Source organism: Pelophylax lessonae (assembly GCF_965119305.1).
Source record: "Pelophylax lessonae genome assembly, chromosome: 1".
Classification (NCBI taxonomy): domain Eukaryota; kingdom Metazoa; phylum Chordata; class Amphibia; order Anura; family Ranidae; genus Pelophylax; species Pelophylax lessonae.
In genome coordinates this window covers 255,495,805-255,517,690 of record NC_138768.1, presented here as the reverse complement: position 1 = coordinate 255,517,690, position 21,886 = coordinate 255,495,805, and the positions used below count along the sequence as shown (strand labels likewise).

At 41.5% G+C, this 21,886-nt stretch overlaps 1 protein-coding gene across 1 annotated transcript in view; it reads left to right on the top strand.

Annotated features, from left to right (window-relative positions):
* Positions 1–11,347: 11,347 nt before the first annotated feature.
* Positions 11,348–21,886, top strand: part of GALNT9 (polypeptide N-acetylgalactosaminyltransferase 9) — a 450,947-nt gene continuing 440,408 nt past the window's right edge. Inside the window, exon 1 of the mRNA XM_082253021.1 lies at positions 11,348–12,033. Coding sequence (XP_082109147.1) covers positions 11,793–12,033 — 241 coding nt within the window. The 5' untranslated portion in view covers positions 11,348–11,792. The remainder of the gene's footprint in view (positions 12,034–21,886) is intronic.

Here is a 21,886-nt window from a genome sequence, read left to right as displayed (position 1 = left end):
ACATTGCGGCGGACAGATCGGACCCCTAACTGACATTTTTTAAACTTTTGGGGGGACCAGTGACATTACTACAGTAATCAGTGCTAAAAATATGCACTGTTACTGTAATAATGACACTGGCAGGGAAGGGGTTAACCTAGTGCAGGGGTGTCAAACTCAATTTAATCGCGGGCCGCATCAGCATTATGATTGCCCTCAAAAGGGCCGATTGTATCTGTAAGACTAGATGTCAAGAGCATCCCCTACCCTTACATAAGACGTCAAGAGCCTCTCCACCATCAGAAGTTGAGTCCCCCACCCTCCTTTACATCACAGTGCACCTCCCTTACCTTGTGCTGCTGCTGGAAAGAAGCTGGAGGCATTGCTGGAAAGCAGAAAATATAAGGTCTAGAGGAGGACTGGAGCTCTCCTGCAGCTACAGGAGAGGTGTGAGGGCCACATAAAATGGCCTGGAGGGCCGGATTCGGCCCGCGGGCCTTGTGTTTGACACCTGTGACCTAGTGGGTGATCAAGGGGTTAAATGTATGCCTAATGCTCACTGACTTGTGTGTGTGCTGATCTGTCCCTGTCTGTCAGTGAGAAGATCCGCCTGCTTTGTTTATATAAGCAGGCCAGTCTTCTGGCCGCCTCTCCTCCCACAGTCCGACTCCCGTTGTGTCTAAACACAGTCTAGTACTATGTGACTGGACCCAGTGGAGCCGCACTGCCACAGTAATATTACTGTGGGCAGTAGACAAGTGGTTAAAGTAATAGTAAAGTCTCATTTTTATTTTTTTTTTAAATAAGAAACATGTTATACTTACCTGCTCTGTGTAGTGGTTTTGCACAGAGTGGTCCGAGTCCTCCTCTTCTCGAGTCCCTCTTCTGTGCTTCTGGCCCCTCCCTCCTGTTGAGTGCCCGTGCAGCAAGCAGCTTGCTAGGGGGGCACACATGCTGAGTCACAGCTCCCTGTGTCCATTCAGACACAGAGCCATGACACAGCCCCACCTCCTCTCTCTCCTGATTGGCTGACTGACTTTGATTGACTGCAGCGGGAGCCAATCGCATTGTGCTGCTGTCTCAGCCAATGAGGAGAGGAGTACCGGGCAGCTGAGAAACTCCTGCAACATCGCTGGATAAAGATGAACTCAGGTAAGTATTAGGGGGGCTGCTACACATAGAAGGTTTTTTATTTTTATTCTCATGTAAGGAATGCATGAAGATAAAAAAAAAAAAAAACCTCCTGCCTTTACAATCCCTTTAAGGTTTTATTCATATAGGCACAGAATGGACAGGTGTTCTGTGCATCCCTATGCAGGTCAATTGGGATATGCTTCTCATTCATATCAATTGGGATGCAGCATCTGCTCAGACACAGCCACAGCTCCCAATTTGACATCTGTGTGAGTGCAATTGTGAGCAGGTCCCCAGATGCAGAGAATATGTGGGTATGGAAAATGGCAAATGCACTGCACCCATGAAGATGTCAAAATGGGAGTAGTAGCTGTGTCGGTGCAGCCACTTCACAGCAACTGACATGCATGGGACAGCCTGTATGGGGGTGCATCGAACACCTGTGCATTCCATTCAGGCAAAATATGCCTGTGTGAATGAAGCCTTATTAGCATATTCAATGATAAGGAAATTATACAGAAAGGTTCTAAATCATGTTCTTGTATTTGCAGTTTTGTGGTAACTTTATTCTGCAAATTCACTTTCCAGAAATTGCAGATATCGATACTACTGATTAGACTCTAGAGCAGGGGTGTCAAACTCAATTTCATTGCGGGCCGCATCAGCATTATGGTTGCCCTCAAAGGGCTGGTTATATCTGGAAGATTAGATGTCCAGAGCACCTCACGCCACCTTACACCCTTAAATGAGATGTCAAGAGCCCCCCCACCATCAAAAGTCAAGAGTCACCCACCCTTCCCTACATCACAATGCACCCCCTTACCTTGTGTTGCTGCCAGGAAGAAGATGCGGGTGGATCTGGGAAGAAGAAAGTGCGGGGTCTGAAGGAGAACCAGAGGAGGGCTGGAGTCAGATTCCAGGGTCTGCTGAATGCTGAGACCAGGGGAGGCAGAGACAAGGTGGGGTAGCAGCTTCACAGAAAGGTGCAGGATCGGTAGGAGGAGTTCTGCCATCCTCTCTGCTGTGGACTGCTGAGAAGGGGGGGGGGCAAAGACAAGCCTTTCTGCGGCTGCACAGAGGAGTGCAGGATCTGGCAAAGGAGTTCTGTGTTCTCTGCTGCTGACTACTGAGACAAGGTGGGGGCAGAGACAAGGGGGTGCCGCAGCTGCAGGAGAGGTGCAGGGGCCACATGAAATGGCCTGGGGGGCCGCATTCGGCCTCCGGGCCTTGTGTTTGACACCTGTGCTCTAGAGCATTGTATTTACACAACACCTGCCTTTCACCTGTCATGTGAGCTGATAGCCAAGCAGCACTTTGGGCTTTCTTTGCATTCCCCGTGGATGGAAGCCTGCACTCATCTCTTGCACTCATCTCCTATACTCGTCTCCTGTACCCATCTCCTATATTCATCTCCTGCCCTCATCTCCTGTACTCGTCTCCTGCACTCATCTCCTGTACTCGTCTCCTGCACTCATCTCCAATCAGGGTCGGACGTACAGGGGACGCAGGGGTCGCCATGGCGACCGGGCCCCATGCTGCAGGGGGCCTGAGAGGGCCCCCTGTATGTATAGAGAGGAGGAGCGGCAAGCGCAGCTGAGACGAGCTCCCCTGATCCTCCCGAGGGAGCTGATCTCACATTGGAAAGTAAAAGCACAGTGTGTGCTGTGCTCTCTGCCTCCCCCTACAGTGCAATACCCGGCAGGAAGTTACAGGAAGAAGGTACAGCTCTCTCTGCCGTTTATAAAAAGGCTTTCTGTATGTATTTGCATTTATGTATGTATGTGTGTGTGTTTATGTATGTGTGTGTGTGTGTATGTATGTATGTGTGTACGTATGTGTGTGTGTGTATGTATGTATGTGTGTGTATATATGTACAGTGGGTACGGAAAGTATTCAGACCCCCTTAAATTTTTCACTCTTTGTTATATTGCAGCCATTTGCTAAAATCATTTAAGTTCATTCTTCTTCCTCATGAATGTACACATAGCACCCCATACTGACAGAAAAACACAGAATTGTTGACATTGTTGCAGATTTATTAAAAAAGAAAAACTGAAATATCACATGGTCCTAAGTATTCAGACCCTTTGCTGTGACACTCATATATTTAACTCAGGTGCTTTCCATTTCTTCTGATCATCCTTGAGATGGTTCTACACCTTCATTTGAGTCCAGCTGTGTTTGATTATACTGATTGGACTTGATTAGGAAAGCCACACACCTGTCTATATAAGACCTTCCAGATCACAATGCATGTCAGAGCAAATGAGAATCATGAGGTCAAAGGAAATGCCTGAAGAGCTCAGAGACAGAATTGTGGCAAGGCACAGATCTGGCCAAGGTTACAAAAAGATTTCTGCTGCACTTAAGGTTCCTAAGAGCACAACGGCCTCCATAATCCTCAAATGGAAGACGTTTGGGACGACCAGAACCCTTCCTAGAGCTGGCCGTCCGGCCAAACTGAGCTATCGGGGGAGAAGAGCCTTGGCTGAGCTCCAGAGATGCAGTCAGGAGATGGGAGAAAGTTGTAGAAAGTCAACCATCACTGCAGCCCTCCACCAGTCGGGGCTTTATGGCAGAGTGGCCCGACGGAAGCCTCTCCTCAGTGTAAGACACATGAAAGCCAGCATGGAGTTTGCTAAAAAACACCTGAAGGACTCCAAGATGGTGAGAAATAAGATTCTCTGGTCTGATGAGACCAAAATAGAACTTTTTGGCCTTAATTCTAAGCGGTATGTGTGGAGAAAACCAGGCACTGCTCATCACCTGTCCAATACAGTCCCAACAGTGAAGTATGGTGGTGGCAGCATCATGCTGTGGGGGTGTTTTTCAGCTGCAGGGACAGGACGACTGGTTGCAATCGAGGGAAAGATGAATGCGGCCAAGTACAGGGATATCCTGGACAAAAACCTTCTCCAGAGTGCTCTGGACCTCAGACTGGGCTGAAGGTTTACCTTCCAACAAGACAATGACCCTAAGCACACAGCTAAAATAACGAAGGAGTGGCTTCACAACAACTCTGTGACTGTTCTTGAATGGCCCAGCCAGAGCCCTGACTTAAACCCAATTGAGCATCTCTGGAGAGACCTAAAAATGGCTGTCCACCAACGTTTACCATCCAACCTGACAGAACTGGAGAGGATATGCAAGGAGGAATGGCAGAGGATCCCCAAATCCAGGTGTGAAAGACTTGTTGCATCTTTCCCAAAAAGACTCCTGGCTGTATTAGATCAAAAGGGGGCTTCTACTAAATACTGAGCAAAGGGTCTGAATACTTAGGACCATGTGATATTTCAGTTTTTCTTTTTTAATAAATCTGCAACAATGTCAACAATTCTGTCTTTTTCTGTCAGTATGGGGTGCTATGTGTACATTCATGAGGAAGAAGAATGAACTTAAATGATTTTAGCAAATGGCTGCAATATAACAAAGAGCGAAAAATTTAAGGGGGTCTGAATACTTTCCGTACCCACTGTATGTGTGTGTATGTATGTGTGTGTGTGTTTGTATGTATGTGTGTGTATGTATGTATGTGTGTGTATGTATGTATGTGTGTGTATGTATGTGTGTGTGTTTGTATGTATGTATGTGTGTGTATGTATGTATGTGTGTGTATGTATGTGTGTGTGTGTGTGTGTGTGTACGTATGTGTGTGTATGTGTATGTATGCATGTATGTATGTATGTATGTGTGTATGTGTGTGTGTGTGTATGTATGTGTATGTATGTATGTATGTATGTATGTATGTATGTATGTATGTATGTGTGTGTGTGTGTGTGTGTGTGTGTTGTGTGTGTGTGTGTGTGTGTGTGTATGTATGTGTGTGTATGTATGTATGTGTGTGTAGTAACATGGACATCTTTGAAGGAGCCCTATACTTTGGTGCCAAATGAACTGCATAAACTTGAAGGATGCCATCTAAGGAGCAACATATAGGCTCCAGTAATATGGTGATAATACCACACTGCTAATGAAAGCTGGCTGTATGAGTATATGCTGGGGCATTGTTAGCCACCCATATTTGCAGAGCTCTTGAGTCAAAGTACCATAAATCAAGCGCCCTGCAAGCACATGCAATGCACACAGTTGCGGCATACTAGTGTGGGGTTCAAGATGTAAAAGGAGGTGGAGGCAATGGTTGCTGGATGCTCTCAGAAAAGCGGTCCGAGCACATATCGCTCTTTGGAGAGGAAAGGGAGTGTGAATGAGCCCTTAGGGCTAAGGCTCGGTTCACATATATGCGATGCGGGAAGGCTGCGAATTCGCAGCCTGTTCCCGCATCGCACACGCACCCCCGGCAGTTCACACTGCCATATGCGATACGCTGGGGGTGTCAATGTAATCTTAACGACACCCCCAGTTTGATCGCATATCGCAGTGCGATCGTGCAGTTCGCACAGGATCGGATCGCACAAGTGTGAACCGCTGTGCGATCCGATCCTGATGCGGCTGCAAAAATGCCTCCTGTGCGTGTTTGCTGCGGGAGCGATGCGAATTTAGCCATACAGTTTGTATGGCTAAACTCGCACCGCACAGCCGATCGCATGTAATGTCGGAGCAGTGCGCTCCGACATTACATGCGAACCCCGCACACGCACAAGTGTGAACCGGGGCTAAATGATTCCATTTTGTTAGACTTTTATTATATCTCATACATGCAACCAATAAACACTGCAAAGTCATTCTGTGCTGTGTATGATGTCTGCTGTACACACTCTGTGCTGTCTATGATGTGTGTTATATACATTCTATGCAGTGTGCTATACACATTACGTGTTGTGTAGGCTGTGTGCTGTACACATTCTCTGTGCTGTATATGCTCTGTGCTGTACACATTCTGTGCTGTGTGCTATACACATGCTGTGCTGTGTATGCTGTGTGCTGTACACATTTTGTGCTGTGTATACTCTGTGCGGTAAACGTTTTGTGTTCTGTATGCTGTGTGCTGTATACATTCTATGCTGTGTGCTGTACACATTTTGTGCTGTGTTTGCTCTGTGTTCTACACATTCGCTGTTCTATATATTCTCTGGGCTGTACACATTCTGTGTTGTGTGCTATACATATTTTGTGCTGTGTTGTGTACTGTACACATTTTGTGCTGTGCATGCTCTGTGCTGTACACATTATGTGCTGTGTATGCTGTGTGCTGTACACATTTTGTGCTGTGTATGCTCTGTGCTGTACACATTCTGTGCTGTGTGCTGTACACATTCTGTGCTCTGTATGCTGTGTGCTGTACACAGTCTGTGCTGTGTGCTGTACACATTCTGTGCTCTGTATGCTGTGTGCTGTACACAGTCTGTGCTGTGGGCGGTACACATTCTGTACTCTGTATCAGGGGCGTAACTACAGGGGTTGCAATTGCAACCGAGCCCCATGCTCCAGGGGGCCTGTGCGGCTCCCCTGTACACCTGGATAGGAGGGGCGGTGGGGGTAGAGAAATCACTGTCCTCCTTTTTCCTCCCCCCCACTGTTCTGCCCCCCACTGTGTTGCCCCCCCCCCCCCCCTGTGCTCCCTCCCCTCTCCTGCAGGCTGCTGCAGGGGATGTGTCACAATAGAGAACCAGGAAGGGGTCGGTAAAAATGTAATTTACCAGCTCCTTCCTTTTCTGAATGGACAGAGTCATAGTCAGTCACTAAAGTAAATAAAGTAAAATGATAAAAAATAATACAATTAAAATATCAAAAAATAAAAAAATTGACACCAGTGGGTGAACTTCCAGGTTCACAAAGGTCACACTTGCGACCGGGCCCTGGCATTTCACCACTGTGGGGAGGCCCCAAGCTGGAAGGAAGGGGGCCCACTGCAGAATTTGTGAAAGGGTCCTGCTGCAGGATCATAATAAAGGGCCCTGCAACAAGAGTAAAGGGCCCCAGGATCAGTGGGAAGAGCCCCAGGCTTGAAGAAAAGGGATCCGGTCAGGGGTCGGGGGGCCCTTCATGGTTTGTTGCACCGGGGCCCTGAAGGTTCTAGTTACGCCTCTTTCTCCTATACTCATCTCCTGTACTCATCTTCTGCACTGTCTCCTGCACTCATCTCCTATACTCATCCCCTGTACTCAGTCATCTTCTGCACTCATCTCCTGTACTCATCTTCTGCACTCATCTCCTGTACTCATCTTCTGCACTCATCTCCCGTACTCATCTTCTGCACTCATCTTCTGCACTCATTTCCTGCACTCATCTCCTGTACTAATTTTCTGCACTCATCTCCTGCACTCATCTCCTGCACTTATCTCCTGCACTCATCTCCTGTACTCATCTTCTGCACTCATCTCCTGCACTCATCTCCTGCACTCATCTTCTGCACTCATCTCCTGCACTCATCTCCTGTACTCATCTCCTGTACTCATTTCCTGTACTCATCTTCTGCACTCCTCTCCTGTACTCATCTCCTGTACTCATCTCCTGCACTCATCTCCTGTACTCATCTCCTGTACTCATTTCCTGTACTAATCTTCGGCACCCACCTCCTCTACTCATCTTCTGCACTCATCTCATGTACTCATCTCCTGTACTCATCTCCTGTACTCATCTTCTGCACTCATCTCCTATACTCATCTCCTGATAGATATGTAAAACACTGAACCTTTATTATTAGCACAGAAGCTTTATGTGATCATTCAGATGACAGCTCTTTATCTATTTAGCTTTCTTTTAATCTCACAGTTTTTTGACTGAGCGTCTGTAAGAGCAGATTGTGTTATGGACTTATTAGGTGCAATTCCATGTTTATGTATCATTCTCAATGAGAAATATTGACTAAATATTTGTAACGTTTCAGTGAAGCAGAGAGCCACACAGCCAACTGCTGCTCGGATCACATCGCCAAAGTGCTGGCTTCTCCTGTCTTCCAACAAGCATTGCACAGTTCATTTGTATGCTATTGTAGTTTTTACACGATATCCGCATAACTGTAGTACTGCTGATAAAAATGACAATTAAACCATGTATCCCATGCATCATGTACATTTACAATAAGTACATCATTTCCCTACTTTCCTTAGAAAAGCAGCTGTCACTGCTATGTAATTGTCACAGCGATCACTATCACTGCTGGCCATTGGAATACAGGAGAAGGCAGTATGCATCAAGAGTATCATTTATATTATAAACAGTGCCAATCACTTCAATTAAAGAATCAATTTCTAAATGCGTATATTCGCAGCTATATGATTTTTTCCAAATTGAAGAAATACCGAATGCCAAATACCATGTTAGCTCACAGAGCAAGTGCAGTCCTGAGAGGAACACGAGCTTGCAGAGAAGGCTTAATGCTGGCTATAGTCTATGAATGTTGATGAGTATTTATTTCACCACGTCACTTTGCACAGGCGCTGTGTGTTAGGACACAGACACACTTACACATTGAGACACAAACACCCAGAGATACGTGTACATAGGAATTTATACATACAGCCTGTGCAGTATGTACACGGAATACTTACATTTCATATAAATACCATCCCTCATTGCTTATCAGACACTTATCAAAAAACTATGAATAATAGCCAAGGGCTAACCTAGCACAAGATGACGTTGAATTTGCTTTCTATGAAAAAAAAACTATGGATAGTGCAAATTGCTGCCTTAGCACTGGGTGCTTTTGCATATTCCATCTATGAAAAATACAACTATAGATAGTGCAAATCGCTGCTTTAGTAAATGGGTGCTGTTGCATATGCCATTTGTAAAACATATAGGGACAACAGCAAGCTAATGCCCCAGCACTGTGTGCAGTTGCATATGATATCTATATATTATGGATAATTGTCAGATGCTGTCCTAGCACTGGATGCTGTTGCATATGCAGGTGCCTAAGCACTATGTGCTGTTGCATATGCCATTTATGAAAACCTAGGCAAAAAAAAAAAAAAGAAAAAGCAAGCTAATGCCCTAGCACTGTGTGCAGTTGCATATGATATCTATATATTAAAGATAATTGTCAGATGCTGTCCTAGCACTGGATGCTGTTGCATATGCAGGTGCCTAAGCACTATGTGCTGTTGCATATGCCATTTATGAAAACCTAGGCAAAAAAAAAAAAAAAAGAAAAAGCAAGCTAATGCCCTAGCACTGTGCACAGTTGCATATGACATGCATTACAAAAAAAAAAAGAAAACTATGGATAATTATCAGGTGCTGTCCTAGCACAGAATGTTGTTGCATATGCTACCTAAAAAAAAAAAAAAAAAACTATGGATAATGGTCAAGTGCTGTCCTAGCACTAGATGCTGTTGCATGTGTCTATATTAAAAAGAAAAGAAAAACTAGGTGATGACAAGCTGGTGCATATGTCATCTATAAGAAATATGCCCTATAAATAATGGCAAGCTGTCTTAACAATCTATGGATAATAGCAAGGTGCTGCCTTAGCCCTGGTTGCTATTGCAAATGCCATGTATAAGAACATATGGATAATAGCAAGGCACTGCCTTAGCCCTGGTTGCTGTTGTAAATGCTATGTATAAGAACACAGGGATAATAGCAAGGTGCTGCCTTAGCCTTGGTTGCTATTAGATGTAGCATCTATAACAATCTTTGGATAATTGCAAGATGCTGCCTTAGCCTTGGCTGATGTTGCAAAAGTCATGTATAAGAACCTTTGGATAATGGCAAGGTACTGCCTTAGCCCTGGTTGCTGTTGCAAATCCCATGCATAAGAACCTATGGATAATAGCAGCAAGGTACTGCCTTAGCCCTGGTGCTGTTGCAAATGCCATGTATAAGAACCTATGGATAATAGCAGCAAGGTACTGCCTTAGCCTTGGTTGCTTTTGCAAATGCCATGTCTAAGAACCTATGGATAATCTCAAGGTACTGCCTTAGCCCTAGTTGCTGTTGCAAATGCAATGTATAAGAACCTATGGATAATAGCAAGGTGCTGCCTTAGCCTTGGTTGCTATTGGATGTGGCATTTATATCAATCTATGGATAATAGCAAGATGCTGCTTTAGCCCTGGTTGCTGTTGCAAATGCCATGTATAAGAACCTATGGATAATAGCAAGGTGCTGCCTTAGCCTTGGTTGCTATTAGATGTAGCATCTATAACAATCTATGGATAATAGCAAGGTGCTGCCTTAGCCTTGGTTGCTATTAGATGTAGCATCTATAACAATCTATGGATAATAGCAAGATGCTGCCTTAGCCCTGATTGCTGTTGCAAATGCCATGTATAAGAACCTATGGATAATATAAAGGTGATGCCTTAGCCTCTATAGCTGTTCCAAATGCCATGTATAAGAACCTATGGATAATAGCAAGGTGCTGCCTTAGCCCTGGTTGCTGTTCCAAATGCCATGTATAAGAACCTATGTATAATAGCAAGGTGCTGCCTTAGCCCTGGTTGCTGTTGCAAATGCAATGCATAAGAACCTTTGGATAATAGCAAGGTACTGCCTTAGCCCTGGTTGCTGTTGCAAATGCCATGTATAAGAACCTATGGATTATAGCAAGGTACTGCCTTAGCCCTGGTTGCTGTTGCAAATGCAATGCATACGAACCTTTGGATAATAGCAAGGTACTGCCTTAACCCTGGTTGCTGTTCCAAATGCCATGTATAAGAACCTTTGGATAATAGCAAGGTACTGCCTTAGCCCCCTGGTTGCTGTTCCAAATGCCATGTATAAGAACCTATGGATTATAGCAAGGTACTGCCTTAGCCCTGGTTGCTGTTCCAAATGCCATGTATAAGAACCTATGGATTATAGCAAGGTACTGCCTTAGCCCTGGTTGCTGTTCCAAATGCCATGTATAAGAACCTATGGATTATAGCAAGGTACTGCCTTAGCCCTGGTTGCTGTTCCAAATGCCATGTATAAGAACCTATGGATTATAGCAAGGTACTGCCTTAGCCCTGGTTGCTGTTCCAAATGCCATGTATAAGAACCTATGGATAATAGCAAGGTACTGCCTTAGCCCTGGTTGCTGTTCCAAATGCCATGTATAAGAACCTATGGATTATAGCAAGGTACTGCCTTAGCCCTGGTTGCTGTTCCAAATGCCATGTATAAGAACCTATGGATAATAGCAAGGTGCTGCCTTAGCCTCGGTTGCTATTAGATGTAACATCTATAACAATTTATGGATAATAACAAGGTGCTGCCATAGCCCTGGTTTCTGTTGCAAATACCATGTACAATGAACCTATTGATAATATCAAGGTGATGCCTTAGCCCTGGTTGCTGTTACACATTGTCTTGCTATGTAGAAAGGCCAGGCGTAAATGCTTAGTAGCTGCCTCCACATCAGAGAGGAGCGAGTAGCAGGAGGTGGTGCTGAAAGAACAGCTCCCTGTCTATTACACACCAGAAGCATTGGAGAGCTCTGGGAGGGACGTGGTGCTGAAAGGACAGCTCCTAGGTCTTGCGGAACGTGTTATTGTACAAGCCCAGTGAAGAAGTCCAGCAGCCAGCGCTATATCCATGTGCCACTACCAATGAATGTCTCCGCCGGCGCAGCTTCCATTGTACACCCCTGTACCTTCATAAGGTAGAGAACATTTCCAAGCGTGTATGGCAGCGGTGCTGAAGGCTCAGCTTCCCCTCTACTAGTTCCTTTGTCTCCCTCTACCTGATGTCATTTGATTGCTTCTTTGCCGGACTGCTCTGCTGGGGCTTGCCGTAAATGCTTGACTTCACTTGGAATGCCCTGATGCTGGATCTTCACAGATTTCATGGCGGTGGCACGAAAAATCAAAACTTTGCTGACTGTCAATATCCTGGTCTTCGTAGGCATCATCCTGTTTTCGGTATACTGCAGGATCCAGGACAGGTCCCAGGAGCTGGTGCAGATTGTAAGAAGTTCTGACCGCAGAGTGAGGAGCAGAAACACCAAACTGGGGGCATTGGTGGACCGAGAGTCTATCCTGCAAAGATTGGACCATCTAGAGGAAGTAGTATACAACCAACTCAATGGTAATATGTTCTTTGTTTCATTTTGGGGTCCTTTTGCCCCTTTTTTACAGTCAAACACTTGTCAATATACATGGCTTTATCTAGTACTGTGATTTATATTTGGCATCACAGTGCTGAAATCATTAAATATTCGAATCAGAGATGCTGGTATTATTTATAGATTGACTACATATATAGTGATTGATAGGAATAAATATTAGTATACAGCATATCCAAGCCTGATGTCAGTGTAATCCCAAGTAAAGATCATGAAATGCATGTGCAATATAATCTTGTCTTTTTGTGTATACAGTATTTCATTCATTATATTTGCATTGGCAACACAGGGGACAGGGATGTGTAAAAAGTGTCAGCCCCGAGCTTGTCATTAGTAAACGTCAAGCGTGACCTTTCATGCATAAGCAAAGTAAAATGTTCGTCCATCTCACAGATAATTGATTACATTTGCTTCACTATGTACACACGTCACTGACCTTGGACATGCGCCTGCTCTAGTGCTAGATGTTCCAGATTATATGAAGCCAATAGCAGAAGTGTTTATGTTGGTTTTAGACAAATTACAGATCTAGAGGTTTTAACTAGAAACCTTCCTTCCCTATTACTGGGTCACTTAACTAAATGGTAAAAAAAGAAAATGATCAAATATTGGAGTGCATTGAAGCAGAAACATTCATTTAGTGAAAACTAGCTTAAAAGCAAAAGGTCAGTGGGCATTTACTGCTGGCAGCAAGGAAGCCTTAGTAAACAGTAACATGCTCTCAAGATCTGATAGTTCCTTGCTCTCTGTTAAGTATTGCAGGGTGTGTGGGGGTTGGTTTACTAAAGGAGCGGGATTTTCACTTAACCCAAAAAATTGTCATAAAGTCAACACAGGTTTCCTTGGCTAAGTTCATTTCTTGAACTTGTGGAATATTTTTAGTAAACCTTGAACATGCTTGTAGTCATAGTTTTACCTATTTGTCTACCTAAAAGAACTTTAAAGTTCAGAACTCTACTTCCTTTTAAATGGCTTTTATTCCATTCAGACTTTACAAATATAACTAATACCTTCAATTATTCAACTATGAAGGTTATTACCATTAACAATATGCTCTGGCCACTAAAGAGGTTAATAACGACAACGTGAATAATACTGGTCCTAGAGTCAATAATAGGGATCTCTGCTGTAGAGGCCATTGATTTATTGTTGTTCTTTATTATGTAGTATTGCCAAGTGTGCACAAGTATTAGCAAACCAAGAACTGTTCACACAAAACATTTCCCTAAAGGGGTCATTTAGAACTGATCGGTAATTATTTCAAATAAAACATATTTTACTGACTAAATAATTAAAAATAAGTAAGCATGTTCACTGATTCACCTCATTTTGGCTGCTTCCAAAAGCAAAAAGTTTCAATCAGTAGTGTAAAGCTGTGCTTGCTTCTTATCCAACTTTATCTTTAATCCAGTTGCCTGTTAAATGATGATAGTGTTAATGGCTGGTATAAGTTGTTCGCTCTAGGGAAACCAGTAATGGGAGAATATATAGGCTGTCATTGTGGACCTCTCTTTCTGAAAATGCTAGTTCCCTGGCTAACATGCAGATCCAGTTGCTTCAATACTTTCAGAGAAATTGGCCTGAAAGTAAACTAGTATCTAACTGGTACGCTTTTTTTAGGTCAGTGACTCAGAACGTAAAGAAGCCAGACAAAGCTGGGCAACTAGTATTTTAAAAATGCAACCAGCAATTTTAGCCCCTGTTTTTCTATTAGCAGAAGTTTTCTTAATGAGTGAGAGTTCATTATGAGACTGTGGTGAAAAATGTGATGTATATCCCATTTATCCAAAAATTGTCATGTGAATATATTTCAACCTTTAAGCTAAAATAAAACTAAAATCACTGTCAACTAACAAGTAGGTCACACATTATTATTATTATTCAATATAAATGTTAAAAGCTATGGATGAAGATATATTTATTGAAAGCATTATTCCACACCTAACTAATATTTCAGCTTTTTACATACATAGGCAACTTGAGTTGCATATCTCTGATGCAAACATCCAAATACTGTGGCCATAACAAAGTCATGGCAATTGTTTTAGTATTTTTTATTAATAGAAAGTTGTATCTAAAGCAAAACAGGGATTCTTTGGCAGTTGTGTTCCCTTTGGAGAGATCTACTTAATCTTTTTGTTCAAATGGCCATTATCGTTGGGACTGAATGTTTAAAAAAAAAATTCAACATTTTGAATTGTCTCTGGAACAGAAATAGGGGATAAATCTTTGAATGGGGGCACTGTCAGTAGTAAAAAAAACTATCTAAGAGAGGATATCTTTGTTATATAGAATCAAATAGGATAAATTGGACTTTACTAGAAAATTAAGGGGATCACATACTAATTTATGTAAAAAATACACAAAAATAAGAAATGCATACAAAAAGACAAGTTTAACTACGAAGCTCAATGGCCACTATTAAATGTCATGGATCAATGTAAAACAAATAAAAACCTCTCATAATAATGTACAATGTGGCCATGAGTGCTCATTCTTCAACGCGTTTCTCATTTCTGCTTCTTCAGGATGCATGAGGCTTCAGCAACAGTAACTAAGTATATAAAGAAACAATAAATAATGTATACAAACAATCAATATTCACACACATATGCATTAACATTTCTTATTCCCTAACCAATAAGAAAAGTTGTACCAAAAAGCACCTTGCCAATGTGTGCATCAAAGGTTTGGAGGATCCCTTGGTTGGGCACTGGGGCATATGAAAGGTAAATGCATATATGTGTGATTATTAATTGTTTGTATACATTATTTTTTGTTTTATATATACTTTATTACTGCTGCTGAAGCCTAATGTGTCCTGAATAAGCGGAAATGAGAAACGTGTCAAACCATGAGCACTCATGGCCACATTGTAAATTATTATGAGAGATTACATTTAATCGTGGTCATTGAGCTTAGCAGTTGCACTCATCTGTTTATATGTATTACATCAAGTTTTTAAAAGGATTGTAGCCATTTGAATTCTGATCATTGAAATAAAGTGTATTCAATTATATATAAATTAGTATGCAAACCTCTTCATTGTCAGTAAAGTCCAATTTATCCTATTTGATTCTATATAACCTTGTATGTGGCAAATGAGCTTTGAATTTTGTATTTAGGATAACCCTACGGACAAAGACTGGGATGCCATTATAGTTCATGTGTGTATAAAGTCAGGCGTCCCTAAACATTTGGTAATATAGTGTATTATAAATTAGGAAATGTGCATGAGAAGGAATTAGCCCACCAGTGTGCACTCTATAAACATGATATTGGTATTGGGCAAACTAATCCTTTAACCACTTGCCGACCGCTCACGTTGAGGGTACTGCGGCAAAGTGGGTCGTTATCGTCCAGCGACGTAGACCTACGTCGCTGGACAATGCCCCCTCTCGACGGTGCACGCGCGCTGCCGGAGGCTCGCTCCCGCTGTATTCAGACACAGCGGGAGTCGAGCCAGGGAAGGAGAGGCGGTGATCACTGCCGCTCTTCCCCGATCGTCGGGGATCGAGTGAGGAAATCCGCCCACTTGAGTAAACAAAGCGGGCGGATCTCCTCTATGACAGACAGTCACAGATTACAGGATTCAGCATAGCTGAACCTGTGATCTGTGCCTGTGTCACACAGTCCCCTCCCCCCACACACGTCAGTAAGCATAAGGCATACATTTAACCCCTTGATCACCAATAAAGTTAACCTCTTCCCTGCCAGTGTCATTATTACAGTAACAGTGCATATTTATAGCACTGATTACTGTAGTAATGTCACTGGTACCCCCAAAAGTGTCAAAAATGTCAGTTAGGGGTCCGATCTGTCCGCCGCAATGTCGCAGTCCCGCAAAAAAATCGCAGATCGCCGCCATTACTAGTAAAAAAAATAAACAATAAAAATGACAAATCTTTCCCATAGTTAGTAAACGCGATAACTTTTGCGAAAAAAACAATCAAAATGCCCTTATTATGATTTTTTTTACCAAAAATATGTAGCAGAAAACAAATTGCCCTAAAATGTTAAAACATTTTGATTTTAAAAAACTTTTTTGGGAATGTTATATATCAGAATGTAAAAAGTACTGTTTTTTTTTTCAAAATTGTCGCTCTTTTTTTCAAAAATTTAAAATCGCACAGGTGATCAAATACCACCAAAAGAAAGCTCTATTTGTGGGAAAAAAAGGACATAAATGTAATTTGAGTACAGAGTCGCATGACCGCGCAATTGTCCGTTAAAGTAATGCAGTGCCGAATCGCAAAATATAGCCTGGTCAGGAATGGGGTAAAATCTTCCGGTCTTAAAGTGGTTAAAAATACGCTCATTGAGGATTTTTTTTGTCAAAGACATGTAGCTAAATACATTTTGACCTAAAAATATGACAAAAATTGAATATATTGGATATTTTTTAACTGTCAAAGTAGAAAATGTCAATTTTTTTGCAAAATTTTCGCTCTTTTTTATTAATATTGCAAAAAAATGAAAAGCGCAGAGGTGATCAAATACCACCAAAAGGAAGCTCTGTTTGTGGGAAATAAAGGACGTAAATTTCGTTTGGGTACAGGGTTGCATGACCGCGCAATTGTCAGTTAATGTCGTGCAGTGCCAAGTTGCAAAAAATGGCCTGGACGTAAAGCAGGAAAATCCTCCGGTGGTAAAGTGGTTAATATAGCATTTGCAGCACTAAAGAAAATGACATGCTACAAAAAAGCTTCATTCTCTAGGTAAGCTTCCCCCCTTATCTCCAAGACCTTCCCCTTCCTGCCCCATATGCTAACCATAAAGATGTTAGGTTGTGTAAGTGTTTGGTATAAGCATGGTACCCTCAGTTCTGTTTTTACTTTTTACAGTGCATCCTGACTGCATTGTCATGGTAACAGGCAACCAGAATAGGGGCACATAGGACTACATGCTAATTTTAAAATGTATACTAAAATCTTCATCATTGGACTACCCACATACATAGCCTGCCTTTCTTAATCTACCATGTCTACCTTTGCTAACTTTTCTGACAACTTTTCTTTGGTATTTCAGATACAGTTCAAATATAGTTCAAACTCTACCTTTCGCTGTGTAAAGTGTAAAAACATCATATTGCAGAACTGTTACATATGAGACATGTGTTTAGAATGATAAAAATTGCATTGTAGGATTTTTGCCATACTTGTTCACTTTGAGATTTTTCCAAGAAAATAGTCAGTTAGATCTATCTATCTATCTATCTATCTATCTATCTATCTATCTATCTATCTATCTATCTATCTATCTATCTATCTATCTATCTATCTATCTATCTATCTATCTATCTATCTATCTATCTATCTGTCTATCTGTCTATCTGTCTATCTGTCTGTCTGTCTGTCTAATATAATAAAATGTATCCAAACCAAATGTTTTTTTCTCACAGTTTAAGGGTATATTGATGTCTCAGTTTCTTCTGGGGGAATTTACCGTCGCTATTTGTCCTGTCAACTATTTTCCCCAGGTAGCAAAGTGATGGGAAATACACTTTCACTGGATCAGAAATAGGCATGAAAATATTCCTTTGTTCTGGTGACAACTGCATTTTTTTACTTCCTGTTGTGTTTTCAGGGGAGGAAGGGGAATTTTCCCAGTGGGATATAGATACAGGAAAATAAATACTGACAAGGGTTTTTATTATAACCTACTATAAAAACTAATGCAAATATTGGCTTTAGATATACTTTAAACTGTACGTGTGTGTGTTGTCATGTTGGCATATTAAAGAATTTTTTTTGATCATTTCATAAATGGTCATTTGTTTTTAATGAAAAAGTGAGTTTTGGAAGAAAAAAGAGTTGAGAAGTTTAAGATGTGTTACTGCTTTTCTCTAAAATTCAAAAATGGTATGACTGTGGTCAGTGCACATTTTAAAATGCTAATTCATAACCTCAACTCAAGAGTATTTATTAAAAGAGCCCATTCCTTATGCGCTTTTGCAGTGGAATTGTTTAGGCATGTTTTAGTTTAGATAGCTATCAAGTGAGATGCTTGGGGCCAAGCAGTAATTAATGCATATAGTTCTCTAGCATCCTAATCAGGTGCAGATAAGTTACAGTGCTCAGTGTCCTGGCCTTCCTGGAGTCAGACAGTTATTACATTGTACAACAATCCAGCATACTTTCAAGTTGCCATGCATGCATCACGCCCAGCCATGAAAAATAAAAGCCACATTTGCCCTAAACTTTTTGTATGCTCCTCTATGGAAGGATCAAGTGCATGCTCAAGATGCCAGAGTAAGATATAAACTCTCTTCAACCCTAAGTGGGACAGGACAATGAGTGCTCTGACGTGTCTGGATCTAAGATCCATACATCAGTTTTACAATTTAATTATAAAAGCAGGATGATCTTTTTTTATATTTTGATGGCTGGTTCACAGTTGTTTTGCATGGTGGATGAGACATATGGACTTATTAGCCAAAGCTTTGTCACAGCAGAGAACCTGCTTTTTTTTTTTTAAAGAACAAATCAGATTAGTAATATATACAATATAGACATTTTAAAGAACATTTTTTTTGTAATTGGCATTCTGTATTTGAATAACTGTTAAAAAGACATCCACTTTCAGACTGTCTACATCTCATCAGTGTACACAGATCCAGATTTTTGCAAGCTTTTATAGACAGCACCAGCTGGTTGTAATATAAATAATGTATTCTGCTATTAGGGCAAATACAGTATATACAAATACCAGGGCCAGTAGTTATTGTAGTGACAAAGCCCCAAAGGGATAATTGAGCCTGAGATGTGGCTATCTGCTGCTACACTTTTTTGTCTTTTTAGTCCCCTTTTAGTCACTTACAACTCTATTCTATTGAAAACAATTGTTCATAGAGTGACTAGTTAGATAAGTTTGAGTTGATATGCAAAGGGTAGGATCTTGAACAACCATGTAAATAGATCTCATAGATAGACCAAGTAGACCATGGCCAATGGGGCTTGGAAACCAGGGGTGGTACCAAGCCATTTGAAAATGCCCCTATTAATTATGCTTCTGCCCCTGTTTAGACTCACAGAGTCCTATCCCTTGCAAAACCACTGCAGCTACTTTACTATTTAAGAGGTGATGGCAGCAGCACACGCTAGTCCCTCTCTCTGCCTGCCCAAACTCCTAGCCCCAGTATCCATTGAGATAATGACTTATACTTTATGCTGTCTAGGCTTGGAGTGGAGGCTGTCAATTTCAGAATTAGCCAGGACACAAACATAAATGAAGGAGGTGTCGCTTTTTATCTTGTGGAAGTGTCTGCCTATACCTAAGAGGTTGGCTTTGCGGAATAGCTGTTTGAGCTCTGGGAAGGACTGACAAAATCTTAGGGATTGGCAGGCACTCTGCTAAGTGCTGCCTGAACTTTTAGAAGTATTGTTTGAGCCCAGGGAAATCATTACTCGTTACATTAATATAGATGTGTTTGCCAGCCCATGAGAGTTTGCATATTCACCATTTACCATGTATGCGGACACTTCCCTAACATTAATATAGATGTGTTTGCCAGCCCATGAGAGTTTGCATATTCACCATTTACCATGTATGCGGACACTTCCCTAACAACCAATGTGGGAGGGCACCACGCAGACCACCAATGTATAGGGCAGTATGACACTGATCACCAGTGTATTGGGGCACTACACTGACCAATACTGTAATGTGTCCCATAAAGATGTGGAAGTCAGCAGGGGATCCAGGAGATCAACATTCCTGGAATTCAAGAGGAACTGGGATAGGTAAGTAGATGGTCTCTTCTTTCACAGTAGTATTTATTGTTTTTCAACAGGGTCAATTTAATCCACTGTTTTTTTTGTTTTGGTGGAGGGGGGTCTGTGTTATGTGTATTCAGAGAAAGAAGGGGGGTGTTTCTGAAGCATTTGGGGGGGACGGGTGGTTGCACAAGGTAATTGGGCTGGAGGAGAAAAAGGGATAAGTCTAGTCCTGGTTATTCATATATCCAAAAGGCATGTTGGCTTCCAGGGTGCAGAGAACCTTGTATCATGTAGTTCTTAAAACAAATGGGAATGTAAAGTGATCCCTTCCCCCATACACACACCCTAAACCATGCACCCTTCCTTGACCCAGTCCCTAAAAATGTAACTAAAACTTAACCCTCCTATTGCTTAATCTCTACCCCAAACACTTAACCTTAACTCTTGTCCTGAAAATTAACCCTAAACACTTTTCAACATCCCAAACTTAACCCTTAGATCCCTTTCCCACTCTAATGCAGTGCAGGAAAGCAGTGTTCCCTTGCAGCTTCCCACACCACATTCCAATCGCACCGCCCTTACAATTAGTGTGGATGTCAGTGCAAAGTTAACAACACCCTAAATGCAGGATGCAAACGCAGTGCGTTTGTCTACACTGGATCGCATGGTATAAAAGTAGCATGCAATGCAGTTGCCATGTGTTTCAAAAAGTAGTACATGCACTACATTTGGTGGGGAACGATTTCAGTCCATTCAAAATGAATAGGGGTGCAATCGCACTGCACAGAACTACATGTGAATTGCACAGGAATTGCACAGTGTCCTTGTGTGATTCAAATGCAGTTCCTAGTGTGAATGAGCCCTTAACCTAACAAAAGAACTTAAATAGTTAAGCATAACCCTAAAATGTAGCCTTAATCCCCTAAAATGAACCTTTATCTTAACACTTAACCAGTAACCTTAAAAAGTAACCTTAGCCAAACCCTTTTTTATCCATATGTACCTTCTTCTGAGATGCCACTGAAACAAAAATCACAGTTTTATCCTAAGGTACAAGTGTGCAAAATGGGAGAATAAGTAGGTTTCCTTGCAATACTAGAACGTGTGCAGACCTAGCTCTTCGCTAGCTGTGTCTATAGTATAAATACTGTGCTGGGCACAGCATCATGGGTAAAAAAAGACATTTTACATATAGTTATTTTTTTTTACACAAAAAATTACAATATATACAGTAAGTAATAAACCAAGGGCATGATTCAGATATATGTGAAATAATCATCACTTCTCACTGGCTTTATTAGTATATGTAGATATTTATGAACCATAGACCACTCATCAATTAAAACTATAATACTGTATAAACACTAGGGCCTTTTAATGTTTCCTGCAATCTCATTCTGCCTAATGTTAGATGCTCCAATATGTGTGCTATTTTCGTCAACCTCTTTGTCTGGAGGGTTTTTTTTTTGGCTAATAAATAGCAGCTAGCCTGTCTGATAAATAATTTCATTCCAACAACCACATAGGCAGTCAACACTTTTACATAATATTTTCATCTCACACATGAAAAGAACAAGTTCAGCTAATAGCCAGGATTAGTGGGGTGTCCAGGTAACTGGCAAACAGCAACATAGCCAATCCTAGATATTCAGTTTATTAAAAACTGCAGCGGGAGTGTGATTGCAATTCCTTCCCTCATCATAATCCTCTGTATGCAAAGTAGCATTAATAAATCATCAATGCAAGCAAAAAAAAAAAAAACTATTTCCCAAACAGAGCATAACCTTTTGTGTCAAAACCAACACTAAGATCAGATACATATTTTACTGTAATTGTATTTCAGTTTTACTTTTTCCAGTAATATGCAGCATTCATTGCAGCACATTATTCAATGTTATTCAAATGTGTTTGCTGCCTGCCTTTCTACTCATTATTAGTATTATTGATAATTATTTCAATTGCAAAATTTAACAATAGCGTTTAAAAAAATGTAATGAGAAAAAAGTGTGGAGCATATAAAATAAAAGTCAAAATACCTCTGATGTTCACAGATCCTAACCACTCTAATAAACTTTCCATTTGAATGGCTAGGTAGCAG